Source organism: Cataglyphis hispanica, chromosome 14 (genome assembly GCF_021464435.1).
Source record: "Cataglyphis hispanica isolate Lineage 1 chromosome 14, ULB_Chis1_1.0, whole genome shotgun sequence".
Classification (NCBI taxonomy): domain Eukaryota; kingdom Metazoa; phylum Arthropoda; class Insecta; order Hymenoptera; family Formicidae; genus Cataglyphis; species Cataglyphis hispanica.
In genome coordinates, this window is record NC_065967.1 from 4,747,755 (window position 1) to 4,764,101 (window position 16,347).

Sequence of the window (16,347 nt, forward strand, 5' to 3'; positions counted from 1 at the left end):
ATTTGATCTTTAAAAGCTTATTTTTAACTATCTAGTCTATTTATTTGGACATTTTTAATGGATACTTATAATGGTTTATAACAATAGAATGAATTAAACAGTATATATTTTTTCTTTATTATTCTTTAAACAAGAGAATTTTTTAAAATAGATTGATTTTAAAGATTAAAAATGATTTTTCAAAAAAATCCTATTTTGAAATACAAATGTTAAGTTTGTAATTTATTCTTTGTAATTTATTCTTTTCAAATGGTATCTTTCTAATTTATTCTTTTAATGTTTTATCATATTTCTATCTTTCTACAATAAATTACCAAATATTCTTTCATATTTATTATTTCTAATAAATTTACACTCTTATACATTTGACAGATTTGACAGGTTTAACTTAATATACATAGTTATTATATAAAAATTTTCTATGATTTCCTTAATCCATTTATCAAAAGGTATTGCAATCGGGAATTTGAAGATGAAAAAATTCTCATTCAACATCAGAAGGCAAAGCACTTTAAATGTCATATCTGTCATAAGAAACTATATACGGGACCAGGGCTTAGTATACATTGTATGCAGGTAAATATAATTATATGTTACATTATTGCACTATTCTTTGTAAAAAATTTGTAACATCTTCTATACTATTTTTCTCTCCAATGTTTAATTAATAATTACTTATCTGTTTCATTTCGAATGCAAAAAAATAAATAATGACAAAAAACAATCTTATGTTCCATTCATTTAATATTATTTAAGATTATTTTATTTTAAGATACGATATTCTCTTTGCAGGTACATAAAGAGGCAATAGACAAGGTACCTAATTCATTGCCAAATCGTAGCAATATCGAAATAGAGATTTATGGAATGGAAGGCATACCGCCAAATGATGCAAAGGAACACGAAAGACAGCGAAACGGCGGCAGGCCAGGTACACCATCATCCGGCGAGGACGAACCTGTACAGAAGAAGGCAAAACCGGAAGGTCTGCTAGGTTCCGCACCGGGTGCAATGCCTGGTATGGCCACCGGATTACCCGGAATGCCACCGCAACCTGGTATGCCACCATTGCCTGGTATGGCGCCGCATCACGGCATGGCACCGCATCATGGCATGCCACCGCATCCCGGCATGCCTCCTATGCATCCCATGCATCCTATGTCGATGGGCCATGTGGGACCTCCGTTCATGGGTCCAGGGTACGTATATTTCTCGATTAGGAGCAATTTTGTACATCTTATTAAGTATATCTTATTAAATATATTTTATTGTGAAATAAAATAATAATAAATTTAATATAATATTAATTTTTTATTTATTAATTTTTTTATCTTTTAATATATATCTAATTTAATTTATATCGCATAGTCAGATATTTAATTATATCCGGTTTTTAATTTTTATAATCTTTAATATGAATGTTTTTTTTATTAAATTATTAAACTTTTTTTATTTAATTTATTTTTCTTTTTCTAGCATGATGCCTGGTATGTCAGGTATGCCTTCTGGTATGCAACCGCCGGTTTCGGGTGCATCGATGCCGCCGGCGCGACCGTTATTCCCTAGCGCTGCGGCCGTTTCAACGGCGGCATCGACAGCTGTGTCGGTCACTGGTTCCGGACCTTTAGGCACGGACTTTAAACCGATCACATCTGTGGCCAGCGGTGGTTCCATAGGGCCGGTAAAGCCGACATTCCCCGCTTATAGCAGTGCCGGCGAAGCCGTTTCTGCAGCCGCAAATAATCTCGCCGGTGGCGATCAAAAAGTGAATCTTATCGCAACTACCGGAGCCGCCAGTAAAATCATTCATCCTCCGGAAGATCTCAGTCTAGTAAGTTTTTATTTTTATTTCTTGTGTATTTCTAATTAATAATAGATTCTGTTTTTCTAATTATAATCTATGTATTGGTTCTAAATATTTATGTTAGATTCTTCTTTTCTTTATCCGATAAAAATTTTTTAAGATAATGCAAAACAAAGATTTTAAATGAATGATATGTTATGAAGGAAGAGATAAGGGCAAGGTTGCCTAAGTATCAACGTCGACAGACTGATGAGTCTGGACGGTCGGCGCAATCGGAGGCAGCGGCGGCAGCAGTTGCGGCAGCGGCTGCGGCAGCTGCAGCGGCAAATCAACAGCAACAGGCCGCGTTGCAACAAGCAGCAGCGCAGCAGCAGCAGGCAGTGCAACAGCAACAACAACAAGTGCAACAACAGCAGCAGCAAGCGGCTGCGAACGTGGCGGCAGCTGCATTTCAGGCGGATCAGCAACAGCGGCAACAACAGGCAGCAGCGCTAAATGCATTACAACAACAACAACAAAGGTACCCGCGACCGCCGCAAGCGGTCATGGTACCGGCCTCGGCAGCGGCAATGCCGGTCAGTTCAGTGGCGCTAATGGCGCCTCTAATGCGACCCACCATGACCTTAGCGCCTGCTCTTATTCATGGAGGTAACATGATGCGACCGCCCCCCATGGGCCTGCCACCAGGTAAGTCTCTGCAGATTTGAGCTCTGCCAAAAACTTTAATCCCTTTCCTTCCCTTCTTTCCTTTTTGCATTCAAATAAAGCCGCCGTACTATCTTTCATATTCCCTCTTATCGTTGGAATTTCAATATTTTCCCCCTAGTACTTTTATTGATTTTTTATTTTTTTTTTTCTAATCGCTCTTTCCCCCTTCACCTTTAGCGGTCGTGCAGACAGTAATGGTTAATCGGTGTACGTGGATAAATTTTGAGATAAAGCATTTTAAATAATCTTGTATTGTTTTCTGATATGAAAACAATCTAGGAATGTTCCTCTCGAACTTTTCTTTCTTCGAGGACAGATACACTAGTAATATAATAATATCGATTTATTAAATTGAAGAAAAAATAGCATTTCCGATGGAATATTTATTTTTGACGGCGACTCTATATAAATCAAATAATTATAAATATTTTTATAATGTGTCTCGCGCGACACATGGAGTCAAGTAGCTATTTTTAGAACAATGATTAAAGTCTTTTCTACTTGAATTATTTTAATTTTATGGATTACGATTCTATCGGGAATGCGATGTACTATATCCTTATATTTCGTTTTTGTAAATACAATCCTCACATTTATTATCCTTATCCGATTCTACTCGGTCGACAACCGAGGAAAAAAAATGTTCTATTTATATGGAAAGCAAAAAAAAAAAGGAAAAAAAGACTTGAATGCTAATTAAAGATTAATTTCATTTTAGTTCAATTCAGCTCTACATTACAGTGCAATATTTGCTCTAATTATTCATGATATAGCAGCCATTTCTATTTTTTAAATATAAAATAATTATATGCTTAGAGAGAGATAAAGACAGCGAATGCTATGGGACAGATAAATAAGAAACAGACTGGACATTTGGTGGGGGGAAAGAAATTAAAAAAGTTGACAACGTGCACGAAATTGCGAATATTACTACTGACTCGAGACAGTAAAGAGAAAGAGAGGCGACAAGAATGTCACATGACTATTCAGATAAAGGTATAAAGATCACGCTCAAGATTCTCGACCGAATGATACGCCACAGAATCTCGACGACGCAACGTCTTGTAGTCCTTGTGCGTTTATACGTTTTAACGGTGCGTTTGCAGGGCGCCCGGTCACTCCTCGGTGAGTGTCGAATGAACCCCAGTCTGGTTACTAAAACCGTGTTTTACAATACAAGCGCTACAAGGTTGGTCCTTAGCAATTAGCATGCGGTGACATGGCCTATATATCTATATACATATATATATCTATATATCTTGTTATATTTATTATTATTATTCTTACATTGTTGATTAATCTTGTCATCATTGTCATTAATACACCTACATATGTATATATACGTGTATACGTATAATATATGTACAGTGGCACGAAAGCGTTCTTCGAACGGCGATTTAGATCGTAGGAATCTGTTCGCGAATAGCTTTCGCAAACTATCGTATATATATTTCTGTATATCCGTAATATTATCACTGGACGAGAGTGGGTCGAGCGGCCAACGACACTTTCTTCTGGATTCCAACTTTTTTTTATCTAATTTGCCAAAATTTTGTTTTGGACACGCATCTTAATCTGAAAATGCGTCCTCTCTAGAGATTAAAGTAACGAAAAAGATTTTTGAAAAAAATATATAGAATTTCTTTATCGATCATTAAAATACATGAGCGGTCGTTCTCTCTCTCTCTCTCTCTTTTCATTGGGATGTATCTACCCTCGCATATTATGCGTTTTTAAATTAATATTATTTTAACAATATCGTTTCGCAACGATATCTCTTCTCGTGTCTATAATTTAGCAATTTCATATAAACATATATAAACATATATTTTTTTTTTATCTTTAGACAGTATAAATCTATTATCTATTATCTTTTATCTATTATCTATAGACTGTATAAATCCTAATACAGTTCATTGACGAGAGAACAAGAGAAAGAGATATTTCCGGCCGCTCGACCGTTACATTATTTTTTCATCATGTTTGATTTCTTTGTTTCTTTTACTTTTTCATCAGCTTCTTTATTCACACTATCTCGATTTAACCATGTTACTTCTTCTTACGACTCACATACGCCATTATTTACCTCGCCAGCAGCCGTGTTACCATCCTGTCTCTCTTTTCAGTATATTACTTATATATTATATATATAGCTTGGAATCCTGGTGTTGTGATATAGTAGTGAAGAAACTGCTTCTTTGGGCACGGTACTGACAGTCGTTCGAAGTTGTCGTTCCAAAGAAAAAAAAAAATAGAGGAAAGAAAGAAATGATATAATTATGTAACGATAATTATATATATATATATTTTTTTTTCTCTCGCGATCTGTCCCTTCCTTTTTCGCATTCGATTGGTGATCATTTCTGATAAAGTAATCATTGTAAACATCGCACTCTAAACTTGCTATAATTTCGGTGAGTTTATTTTTCTATACTATACAGAATGTTGCGGATCTATAAGTCACTTTTTCATTTTTTGATTAATTCAGAGTCATTTTTTCATAACGCAAAAAAATCAATAATAAAATTTAAGTTATAAATAAGCAAGTCACTTCTTTTCTCGAAAAGAGAGATTGTTCGAAAATTAATTGTAGAATTTTTTTTTAGTCTAAGATAAGAATCATTCGTAAAACAATTATTCGAAAAAAATTATTTGTAAAGTAAAAGATGTAGATGATATATAAATAATATTATTTTTACTTTGTATAATAAAATTGATTTTCAAATTGCTCAAAGAGCAAACGAATGGAGGATGGATCGTCAGATCTTGGAGTACCGAAGCAAAGTACAACAAATAAATAAGGAGCGAAGAGGGAAGGGATCGAATTATATTCTCACCGTGCTCTTTGGTGCATTTTATTTTCTTTTATTTTTGTTTTCATGGAAAACGCGAGAAACTAGCAACGAGAACGAACGTAACGTATCTCCCTCACACCATAGCCTAGCTTTTGTGTTACACAATCAAAAGATTTTAGATAAATTGAGCCAAACAAAACAGTAAGTAAACGACTTCACGTTACCTAGTATATCTATTAATAACTCTTGCGCTCAACCGAGGGTCCGCTCGATTAACACGATATTTTTCTCTTTATTATGTTACGCGGCACGAATAAGTATTGCGTAAATATGAAAGAGAGAGCGAGAAAAAGATATTCACTTCTTGAAAGACACTTCTTGTGTTGAACAATTTGATTTTATTGATTTATTTAACACGTCGCAGTGCTTAAAAAAATTTCAATTATTTTATACTGCTCGATTGTTATTACAACACTATAGAATTTAAGGATCTCTGATATTTGATCTTGGACATTTGAATATTGGATTTTTTGACATTTGAATGTGAACGTTTTTGGAGCATCGCGTCTTGGAAGATTGGCTGACAGCTGAATGGTCTCTGCGCGCTTTCATACGTAAATAATATTATATAATATCGACGAAATATCGATTGCGTGTACCCAAGCGAGACTCGTTCTTTGTATGGTGTGAGGTTTTCTTTGTGTGGTACCACTTTCTTGTCAGTTTTGTTTGTGACTTGTATTGCGTATGCGGCGCACTGCATGCTGAGCTGAGTTCTTCGTACATATATATATATATACATATACCTATCGTATACATATATCTAGTTTGGAGATTCGCATTTAATCAGAGATTGCTGGGTAGTACGTAGCACGTGGACTGCCGTGAGCAGATTTCGGGTACGTGCCATGACGTATTTAAAGTGTATTGTACTCGAGAAACAAAGAATAAAGAAAGATTTTCGTCATTTCGATTTTCATAAAGAAGCGCACTTTGTTTAGAAATCGAAAATTCTCCCTTGACCGATTAATATTTATCTCGGTGAGATAGATTGCTGAAAAGTGCTCTTCGATCGAGTAGTCGATTAAAGGAAATTTAATTGAATAATATCTCGCAAACACTTTATCTGATATGAATTTCTTTCGGTGCAATGTAATCATTCAGCTGTCAGATAACTTCCTCTTGCGGAACATCTGAATCATGGCATACTTTAAATCTGAATATTGTACCATCGAATTACGAAATATAAATTAAAAAGGGGAAGGGGGTTATAAGTAATATTAAATGAGGAGGGAGTTAAAAGTAATATTAAATAATATTAAAAAAATTTTAATTTAAAATTTTTTGATGAAATATTGTGAATGCAATAAATTTTTATTTGAAAGAGGAATGTCTTGTCGCGAATTACATATTTATAAATTCTTAAATATAAAACTTTTATCTTGCAGAAGATTTATTTTAATATTTGCAAGTTATTTATTAAATATCAAATAATTAATTATCTATTATCAATAATTATCTATTATTTTTTATCAAATTTTTATTTTGTCTTATATATATATTGCATTAATATTTTTTATATACATATTACTACGTCGCTGAGAATTTATTTTGGATGAAGAATTTAGCCCAACAATGATAATCGAAAAAGATTAAGAATCTTGAGAAACGAAAGATCTAGTTTTAATATTAAATTTTCACATAAGAAAAAGCTTTAATCTTTAATTTTTCTTTTTATTGCATAAATTGTGTAGATCAGAATTATTTTCTTTAAACCATTAGAAATCTTTTAAAATTAAATTCAAGACGCCACGGCAATTCCGCGATTTATTTTACGCTCAAGAACACGTGGTCCTCCAAAAACGAGCATAATATGATGCAATAATAAAAATTATAAGAAAAAAACACGAAAGAATAAAATTGTGCATAATACAATACAATACATGCAGGATTTATTTTTTATCTTATAACGAGAATAATTGCAACGTAAGTATATCGGGGACCCCGAACACTATTCAAAAAGAGCGAGAGAGAGAGAGAGAGAGAGAGAGATCCTATTATGGGGAATATCGTGAATATGACGCTGTCTCACGCGGCGTCAAGATCGGATAATAAAAAATAAAAAAAAATAAAAAAAAAAAAAAGACACGTGTCTAGCGCACATGGGTGCGACATACTTTTTCTTTTTTCCCCCGCAATCGATCGCGGAACGAACTGATCTGATGCTGCGTTACTTTGCAGGCATGATAGGAGCCATACCACCGGGCGCTGCGATGCATCCGGCTTTCGCCGCCGCGCCGATGGGCTTTCCTGGGCCGATGTTGGCGCCGATGATGCATCCGCGCTTCAGATGATCACCCCCTATGGACGGGCCCAACCCCCCGCCGCTGCACTTCGTGCTGTGGGCCCGCCCCTAATTTTCGTAGGGTTTGGACCCGATTGAGGAAGAAATAGACAAAATCACACATACACGAATTAGAGAGAGGGAGAGAGAGAGGAGAGAGAGAGAGAGAGAAAGAAATAATGAGAGAGAAAAAGAGAGAGAAAATGGGAGATTTACGCGGTAAAAATCGCATTCTGCACTCTCTCACGGTTTTTTATTTTATTTTATTTTATTGTTGAATGAAACAAAATGATACACGGAGGGAGAAAGAAAGAAGGAAATAATGAGAGAGAGAGAGAGAGAGAGAGAGAGAGAGAGAGAGAGAGAGACGGAGAGAAACACACGCATGTCATCACGTCATCGGTGCCTGAGAGGATTTTTTCGAAGAAATCGAGTGTGCGCTGGAAACGGTCGGCTTTTTCATCGCCTTCTTCTTTTTATGCTGCTACAAAAAAGGAAAAAAAAAAAAATATACAAACACGAAATTCACTTAATCGTTTGCATCGACTGCGAATATGTGCGCGCCACGCTACGTTGGTCGTGAGTGCCAGGTGAGCCAACCAACCATGAGCAAATTACATCGCCTTTTCTACGGAATGAAGCTAAAATAATATTCGTCGCTCTGTAATAATACATTGTCATTTGCTCTGCGTGAAAACGCCAGTGCGAATCGACTATCTTATCTCCTTTACTTATCCCACGCAAGTTTCTTTTTTTTTTTTTTTTTTTTTTTTTTCGTCGAACAACCATTATATCGCGTTGCTGATATCCATCGAAATTGCGTTTCTCGTTCTTGTCGCGACGATAACGTCGTTTGCGGCGCGCAATAATCTTCCCTTTCCTTCCCGCTCCTTTTTCAAAAAGAATCGATCAGTCCATTAATTCGATTCGGTGCGAGATTTGGCTGAGTCATTTAATTTGTAAGGCCAGTTTAAATAAAACTTGTTTAAAATGGATCTTACGAATTTATCGCCTCTTGCAACGAATTCTTTAATTGTGACAAGGTAATTATGACACTGTAGAAAAATTTCAATGATAAAAGTAAGCTCTCAGTGCAGTTGAGTCTCTAATAATATTGATTTTTTTTTTTTTTTTTTTATTGTGCTTATATAAATAAAATTGTAAAATATATAATATTTTGTTTTTTTATATTTATTTTATATTTAACAACAACCAAATTAAGATTTAACATATCGACATATTTTTGATTATATATTTAATATAATTTAAAAAAATAAAGAAAAATAATCATAGAAATAAAGATTATTTTGATTCAAATTTCACACGAAACATATTTTTGGAAAAAAACATTATTAACATATGATAAATAACATTGATATTACTAACGAGCAAGATCTTAAAAAAATTTTTAATCAGAAATACACGAGAGCGAATTCTATTATTGAAAAATTTGATTCAGAAGTCACATTTGCCTCATAAAATTAATGACTGACCCTGTGCTTTTTTCGGGAAGTGATTATACTTTCGACAATGACAAAGTGTCCCGCTTAGACAGAGACAGAGATTCCTCCTCTTTCCCTCTTTTCTCGTGCTGTAGACCGTTTCCATCACGCGCTATTCTCCTCAACCTTTATGCATCTGTAATGTCCTTTTGGAGAGAAAAGCGCTTCACGCTGCAGCTGAATGATAACTTATTTGACCGAATAGAGTTTTAGAGACGAAAAATCATTCTTGAGATTATTCCGTTTCGTAATATAAGATATTTTTGTTTCATTACTTGAAATAAAAACATGGAGCGATCGAAGATGCATAAGTCAACAAAACAAAAAACAGTTTGATGCTTAGTTAAACTTTTGGAGAGATTAAGATTTGTTTTTTTGGTAGATTTTTTTTTAATTTCTTTAAAAAAAATAATCGAGAAAAATCTTTGATTATATGCAGATAAATGGCGAACAAGTTTTATTTAATTGAATAAATTATCTCTCATTTTCTTTTATTTTAGATCAATTTTACGATTCGAAAGATCAAATTTGTTTACATTTAAAATACACTAGCCGTAGTGTGAAGATTCGCTCGTCTCAATACGTCACAAATTTTATTTTAACACCGAGTCGAGTCGATGTATAGTTTAGCGACGCGTAATAAAATTATGCGAAGTCGTTATAAAAAAAATTTGTTTTTTACGAATTTACAAAATTAGTATTTCAAAAAGAAATTTTCAAGTTATTAATTATATATTTAAAAAAAAATTTATTTCAATTTGAGAAATAAAGAGAAATTTAATTATCTTTTATTCTAATTTCGATTTATTTTGATATGATAAATTTAAATTTAAAAATGTGTAATGAAAAACAGATTAAATTAATTTTTATACATATAAAGGAGAATTAAATTATATGTAATTGATAAATTTTTAAGTGAATAAATTGCGAAATTAATCGACTCGACTCGAAAAAGGCCCCTTTTTTCTTTGCCAAAAGAATAATAATGTTGGCGTTTGAGTGAGTGGTAAGTACGAATGGTGTTCACGGAACTGTATGCCAACTCTCTACACTCTTGACTTGTGCCATTTTCTTCATTCTTTCCTTACTACATCTCGCCGATCCTCGCATCACTTGTAAAGCGTTCGATCTCAGATTTTCTATTTCGCGTAATCATTTCTATCATTCTTTGAATTTTTTTTTGTTATTATGTCATTCCGTTTATAAATATTTGAGCAATTTGTGGATTGTTAATAGCATAACGTCTTGATACTATGCACTGTTGCAATTTACGATCGGATACGCTCGGTTTCTTTTTGTCTTTTGTACAAGACGTTTTTAACGGACTTTTTTATCTTCAACTTTTGGCACTTCCCGAATTTCTTTTACCTATCTCTCGTCCACTTAACATCTCTACCTTCTATCTAATATACTATGCTCTTATAAATCTCTATTCAGGGTGTCTATTGATAATGTTAATCAGACTATCTAATTTACTATGTCTACTATAGTTTTTGTCATTAAGTCCACCTATAAGACACGCTTCTTAGAAGCTAAGATCGTTCTGACTTTAATGTAGTCAGCTGAAAGAGTAATTGTGTGTCATTTTAACGGGGCAGCTAAAGTCAATTGTATCGTTTATCTATCGATTTGAACTATGTCATTTAATTTTAATCCTAGCTCTTAGATCATTATTTGTCTCTTTTAGAAATTAGTATGAAATGAATCGATCGAACTGAGATATAAATTGATTGACATCAGCGAAATCGATTACGTGTTTATCGATCAGTTTCATCGATATCGATGAATTTTTCACTTTTAATTTTCAAATGGTTGTTTATCTCTTTCCTAACTCTAGAAAAAAAGAAAGAGATCAATTATCGAATTAATCGATATTAGCAAAATTTGACACTGTTTTCAACGAGATTGGTTGACTTCCGTTCTAGTTCGATCGATTATACTGTGAAAAAAAAAAAGAGGACGAGAAATCGATCGAATTAGGATTAAAGTTAACGACAGAGATATTGCCCGTGTATATATATATATATTTATATATATATATATATATATGATATGTTGTTTACATCGTTATTGTTCGAGGTGTGTGTGTGTGTGTGTATGTGTGTGTGTGTGTGTGTGTGTGTGTGGTTAGCGCGGTGATGAAAGGATCGATTGCTTGCTTCCTGTATTGTTGTCTTCAGTAGGCACCCTGCTGCTGGTTTCCGTTCTTTCGACCACCACTCTCGCCCGCTACCATCTACATCCGGTATCACCACCGACATCTTCTCGACAAACAAAAACACGAAAGAAAAAGAAAAGAAAAGAAAAAAAAAAACAAAGAAATGAAACGAAATGAAAACAGCATTGAAAGAGCGCGCCGTACAACACGTGTACGTACCTACATTAAATGATCTACGCATCGTTATTATAATTCCTTTATTTTTCAGGGGTTGTCTTTCCGAATCTCCTCCGCGAACACTCCGTTATTACTTTACTCTCTTGCAATTACAGCGCTTCGTTCACGTCTCTTCCGAGGGCTCCAAGGATCGTTGACCGCTCAAGGAAACACAAGTAAAGTCATTAAAAATTATAAAATTATCCAAAAAGAACAATCTTTCTTTTTTCAAGTGCCTGATTAGATATAATATTCGGATTCGCGAAATATATGAGGCTTTTCAAAAAAAAAACATTGAAAAGTGATTAAAATACCGTGTTTAATCGATCTATTGAAAGAACAATCGAGCTGGAGCATCGATCGCGCGATTTTCTTTTAGAAAAACGGAAAAAAATATTAAAATAAAAAGAGAGAAAAAAACCAAGTTTTTATAATTAAAATTTGGAAATTTTGTATTTTCTTTCAAGACGATAATTATGACTAAACGAGGTCGATAATTGCGCAATCGAAACTCCGGAGTTTTTCTTTTTTTTTATATTCGTGACAAGAGAGAAGCATGTTTCACACGGAACCTCGCACTCGGCGATTCGGCAGGACAATCTGACGGCAGAATTTGGAGATGTAGAAGTTCTGTTATTTATTGAGTGTCATATTATCGACTTGTTCCGAATAAAGACGTTCTGTGGAAAGTTCGACAGTTTTGGGCATAGTCTGCTGTTCTGGGATATGTCATCGTAGCGATCTCGCAATCACACTTTTCACGACTGCTGATTTCGTGTTCTCGATAACGTCTCACGCTTATATTTTTGTAATTATATAATTCTCCATGTCTATACAATTATACATATTCTCGTATAGATATATACTCAATTGATATCGATTTAATTGAACATATTGCTGGATCGTATCCCAGAATTGCGGGCGACAGCCACATATTGTTTCAACCAATCACAGCAATCTCATCGCTGTTGGACCTAATCGGTCCCTTGCCTCAAGGCAGGCGATTGTTTGGACCTACCGTCCTAGAGTCGAGGAGTCGCAATCTCTCGATTTTCTCTTATCCTTAATCGAAACGATGAAAACGAACAAATTCTCGTTTGAGATTTCTAGTTTTCAGATTTGAAGTTTAAGCGATGACTGGAAAACGAAAATAAAAATAAACTAATAAAAATTGCATTACAAATAAAACTTTATTTCTTAATAGATTTTTATTATTTTTTTTTTGTTAAAAAATTAATATCAGAAAATGTTTTTTATATGACATCCCTCAAATTATTAATTATAATATTGATGCATTTTTTATTTTATATTGATTGTATTGTAGCTTTTTTCATATATTTTTATATTAAATATATTTTTTGTATTTTTTAAATAATTCTTTAAATGCATTATTCAATGAATATTTTGCATCTTCTTTCCAGTCAGTGACTAAAATCTATTTATGTTTTATAGATGAAAGAAAAAGCCTGGGAGTTTGGCGATTCTCGGCTCGGTGGACGCGTGGCTGGACCGAGAAACAATATTAATCATAATAATCGGTTAACGAATCGCGGGTAAACCGTATTAACCGATCGATCGTTCGGAACGTCGAAACGAGAGAAGATTGCCAGATGTGTAGAGCGATGCGATTAGCATGTATCTCTCTTCTGGATGAAATCTTTCAGAATGCTTTCTGATTGCTTGGCTTCTGTAGAGAGAGACACGCATCCCCAATTAACACCAATTTTCACATTAGTTTAATAAATAAATTTATAAAAATACCGAACGCATTCTTGTTCGAGAAAATTAAAATTATTCCGAGCGCCAGCGACTTGACACAATTATTAAATAATCTATATATATTTTAAAATTAATATCCTTAAAATATATTTATTACACAATATTTTTTTTATTATTATTGTCAAATTTTTTCTCGCATTATCTCCAAAGTCGAAAAGATAAACGACATTGGCTAACATCATGCGCGATTTCAATTGTATCCTTCAATAATCACGTGTTTTTAAAATTATCTGCCCTTCGCGCACTTTCCTTTTTTGCCCTTCAGTTGACGGCAAAATTTTCGACCGAATAACGCGCCTCTCGTTTTCGACAGTTCGATCGTATCGTAGAATGCTTAGCTGGCTCTATATATATATATTTATATATATGTGTATACCAAATCTCGTCCTGTATCTCTTGCGCTCGCACGCAAGGATCTTGCCTTTTCCGCCTCCGCCTCCCTGTCCTCTCATATCCCCCTTTACGCTAATGTCTTTACACACTTGGTGACAGCGGATGCACGATATTCGCTCTCGTGGGGATCGCTTTTGCTCGGCGAACCGGTAACACGGTGTCGCTCTTTGTCATCCTAATACTATATCATCCTGCGGTTCGGTCCATTCGGGAGTAAAGCGTGCTTCTTCGACGACAGTGCTTCGACGCTTTTCTCTCTCTCTCTCTCTCTCTCTCTCTCTCTCTCTCTCTTTTTCTCTCTCGATTATTTTAGCGTTACGGCAATTTGTGGCAATTATTTTGCAATAAAATTCAAATGAATCAAAATCTAATATCGATTTGTTCGACGTAGATTTTTCGTAGAATATTTTTTGTTACTATAAATGTTTATTATCTCATTATTTTTGTAATAATAATTAATAAGTATGTACTGTCTAAGTATAATTATTATTATATAATCTATTTTAATATTTATTAATTCAGCATAGTTTTATTTTTGGAAAATTTTAGTTCTTTTGCACGTAATTTTATCAATAATTTTAATGAATACTTTATATTTTCGTTACTTTATGATTTGAATAAGACATTTACGTGAGTTATGTATGTAATTTTTTCCTTAAGACAACAATACACGTAGTCGAAACGAGTAAAATCGTTTTATCACGATTACGATGTTTAATTAGACATGGCGTCCGCTTAATGATTATTCGCTTAATGAACACGATAAAACGTTAGCTATACATCGTTCTGATGTTCATTAAAAACAGCGCCTCGCAAGAAAGCGAGACCGATTTTTCGCGAACGCGATTCGTTTTTTCAAGAGAAGGAGGGTTGATCTCGCGAACGAAGGACGACTCGTCTTTATTGCCGCTTTATTTTCGAAGCAAGGACCGAACGCGGGTACACTAGACGTAGCTTCTATCCTTCTACAACCTTGTTGTTTTCAGCCGACTGCGTACGAGCAGAACGGACAATAATCGAGGAAGGAAAGAGGGATAAAAGAAAGTAGCAAAGTGACACGAATGTGTATATCCATTCAGATTGATTAAATAAAGTCGTTCGAAAACGAAAGTGTCGAAGCATCGGAGCGATTTTGCGATCGAAGTCATGCATTGCAATTGGGAAGATCGATAATCGATTGAAAGACAGGAGGGAAAAAAAAAAAAAGAAATTGACTGAAATAAAAATGATAGAAAAATTTAGTTTGTGACTTCGATTGTGATAACGCTTGTCTGTTTTATTTTAGCCGTATAATTCCTTGAAACAGAGGATAGCGATTTTGATGTTTCGCTGTATTTTATAGAGAATTGAATTAAATTTACAATTAAGAAAACTGAGTTGAATGCAATAAATGAAATTATATTTATAATTAACAGAGAATTTATAATTGAATTAAACCTAATGTGAAAATTGAATTAAATATGTGTGTATTTAAGATTAAATTGAATTTATAGTTGAATTTATAGTAAAGAAAATCGAATTAAATCGAATTATTTCAGATTTATAATTACAAGAATTAAATTGAATATCCAATGACAGATCTATCTCTCGTCACACGCATGAAAATATTCATTACGTGAAATCTGCGTAGTTCGTAGAATGCAACTGTTACCAAGCTTCGGGAAAAAGATCGTTCTCTGATAAAACTTGATACAACGTAGATTATTTTTACGAAACTGGTTCACTTTCTATGAAGCGTAGTTTCTCATCGCTCTCGCGTTCATTTTCTTTTTTTTTCTCGAGAGAAAATAATCTCTACGATTACGAAAATTTATGGGGTATTATAATTTCGCTCATTGCTCGAACTCTGATAGTAATTTTATCGAAGATATGTTGGGCATTTGTTATTCTACATACAAATTTAATTATAATCGTGAAGAAATTTAAAAAAAAATTGCACAAATATATATAAAAAAAATTATGTACAAAAAATTTAAACAATTGAAGATATACAATTTGACAAAACAGCCAAGTAATTTTGCAGTCCTCGATAGAGTCGATTATTTAATTTCCATTTTGTTGCCCATAATTTACATTGTTTAGAAATATCGAATCAGGACGAGAGGTTCGGGAAAATAAACTCTTTAATCGGAAATTCAAGTCGCGATCAAAAGAGGATGTTTAGTCACGAGGCGAACCGAGGGCACGCTTGCAAATGCCGATGGCATAATTCGAAAGTCAAATGTCGCGTTGCCTTTTCTGCGAGTACACAATAATAGCTGCACCGAGTATAAGCCCTCGTATCGATTCGTCGACACGCAATGAATTTTCTCTTGTTTTTCGAAACAGCCTTTGCGCGATTGCACGTCGTTAAACATATGTAATGCTCGGTGAGTCCGAAAGCTATGGTTAAATAGACGTCCGGTAATTTTAGAGCGCACGCCCGCCACGTAATATCGTCGCGAGGTCAACGTTCGCGATAGCACAATCGCGATTATACAGCACCATCGATCGTCTGAAATGAAATTTGTCCGTATTATAGAATGATACCCCGTATTTTTCATTCATATGCAATCGTTTGCTTGTGCCGTAAATTGCAACAAACGAATAAAAGCAATTGTATAAAAATTGCTTTCTGCAACTTCATCGTCGCGACATATATTATATCG

At 34.1% G+C, this 16,347-nt stretch overlaps 1 protein-coding gene across 2 annotated transcripts in view; it reads left to right on the plus strand.

Annotated features, from left to right (window-relative positions):
* The window catches only part of LOC126854705 (BUB3-interacting and GLEBS motif-containing protein ZNF207-like), a 43,082-nt gene extending 28,273 nt beyond the window's left edge, over positions 1–14,809 (plus strand). The window contains exons 3-8 of one of the 2 annotated variants that reach the window (XR_007688144.1): positions 450–576; positions 793–1,199; positions 1,477–1,831; positions 2,008–2,491; positions 7,549–8,241; positions 14,686–14,809. Coding sequence is in view for 1 of the 2 variants with exons in the window: in XM_050601686.1 (XP_050457643.1) it covers positions 450–576; positions 793–1,199; positions 1,477–1,831; positions 2,008–2,491; positions 7,549–7,661 (1,486 nt within the window). In the remaining variant the exon portion in view is untranslated. Of the gene's footprint in view, positions 1–449; positions 577–792; positions 1,200–1,476; positions 1,832–2,007; positions 2,492–7,548 lie in introns of both variants that reach the window. The other variant, XM_050601686.1, reaches the window with a different exon arrangement.
* The last annotated feature ends 1,538 nt before the right edge of the window (positions 14,810–16,347 follow it).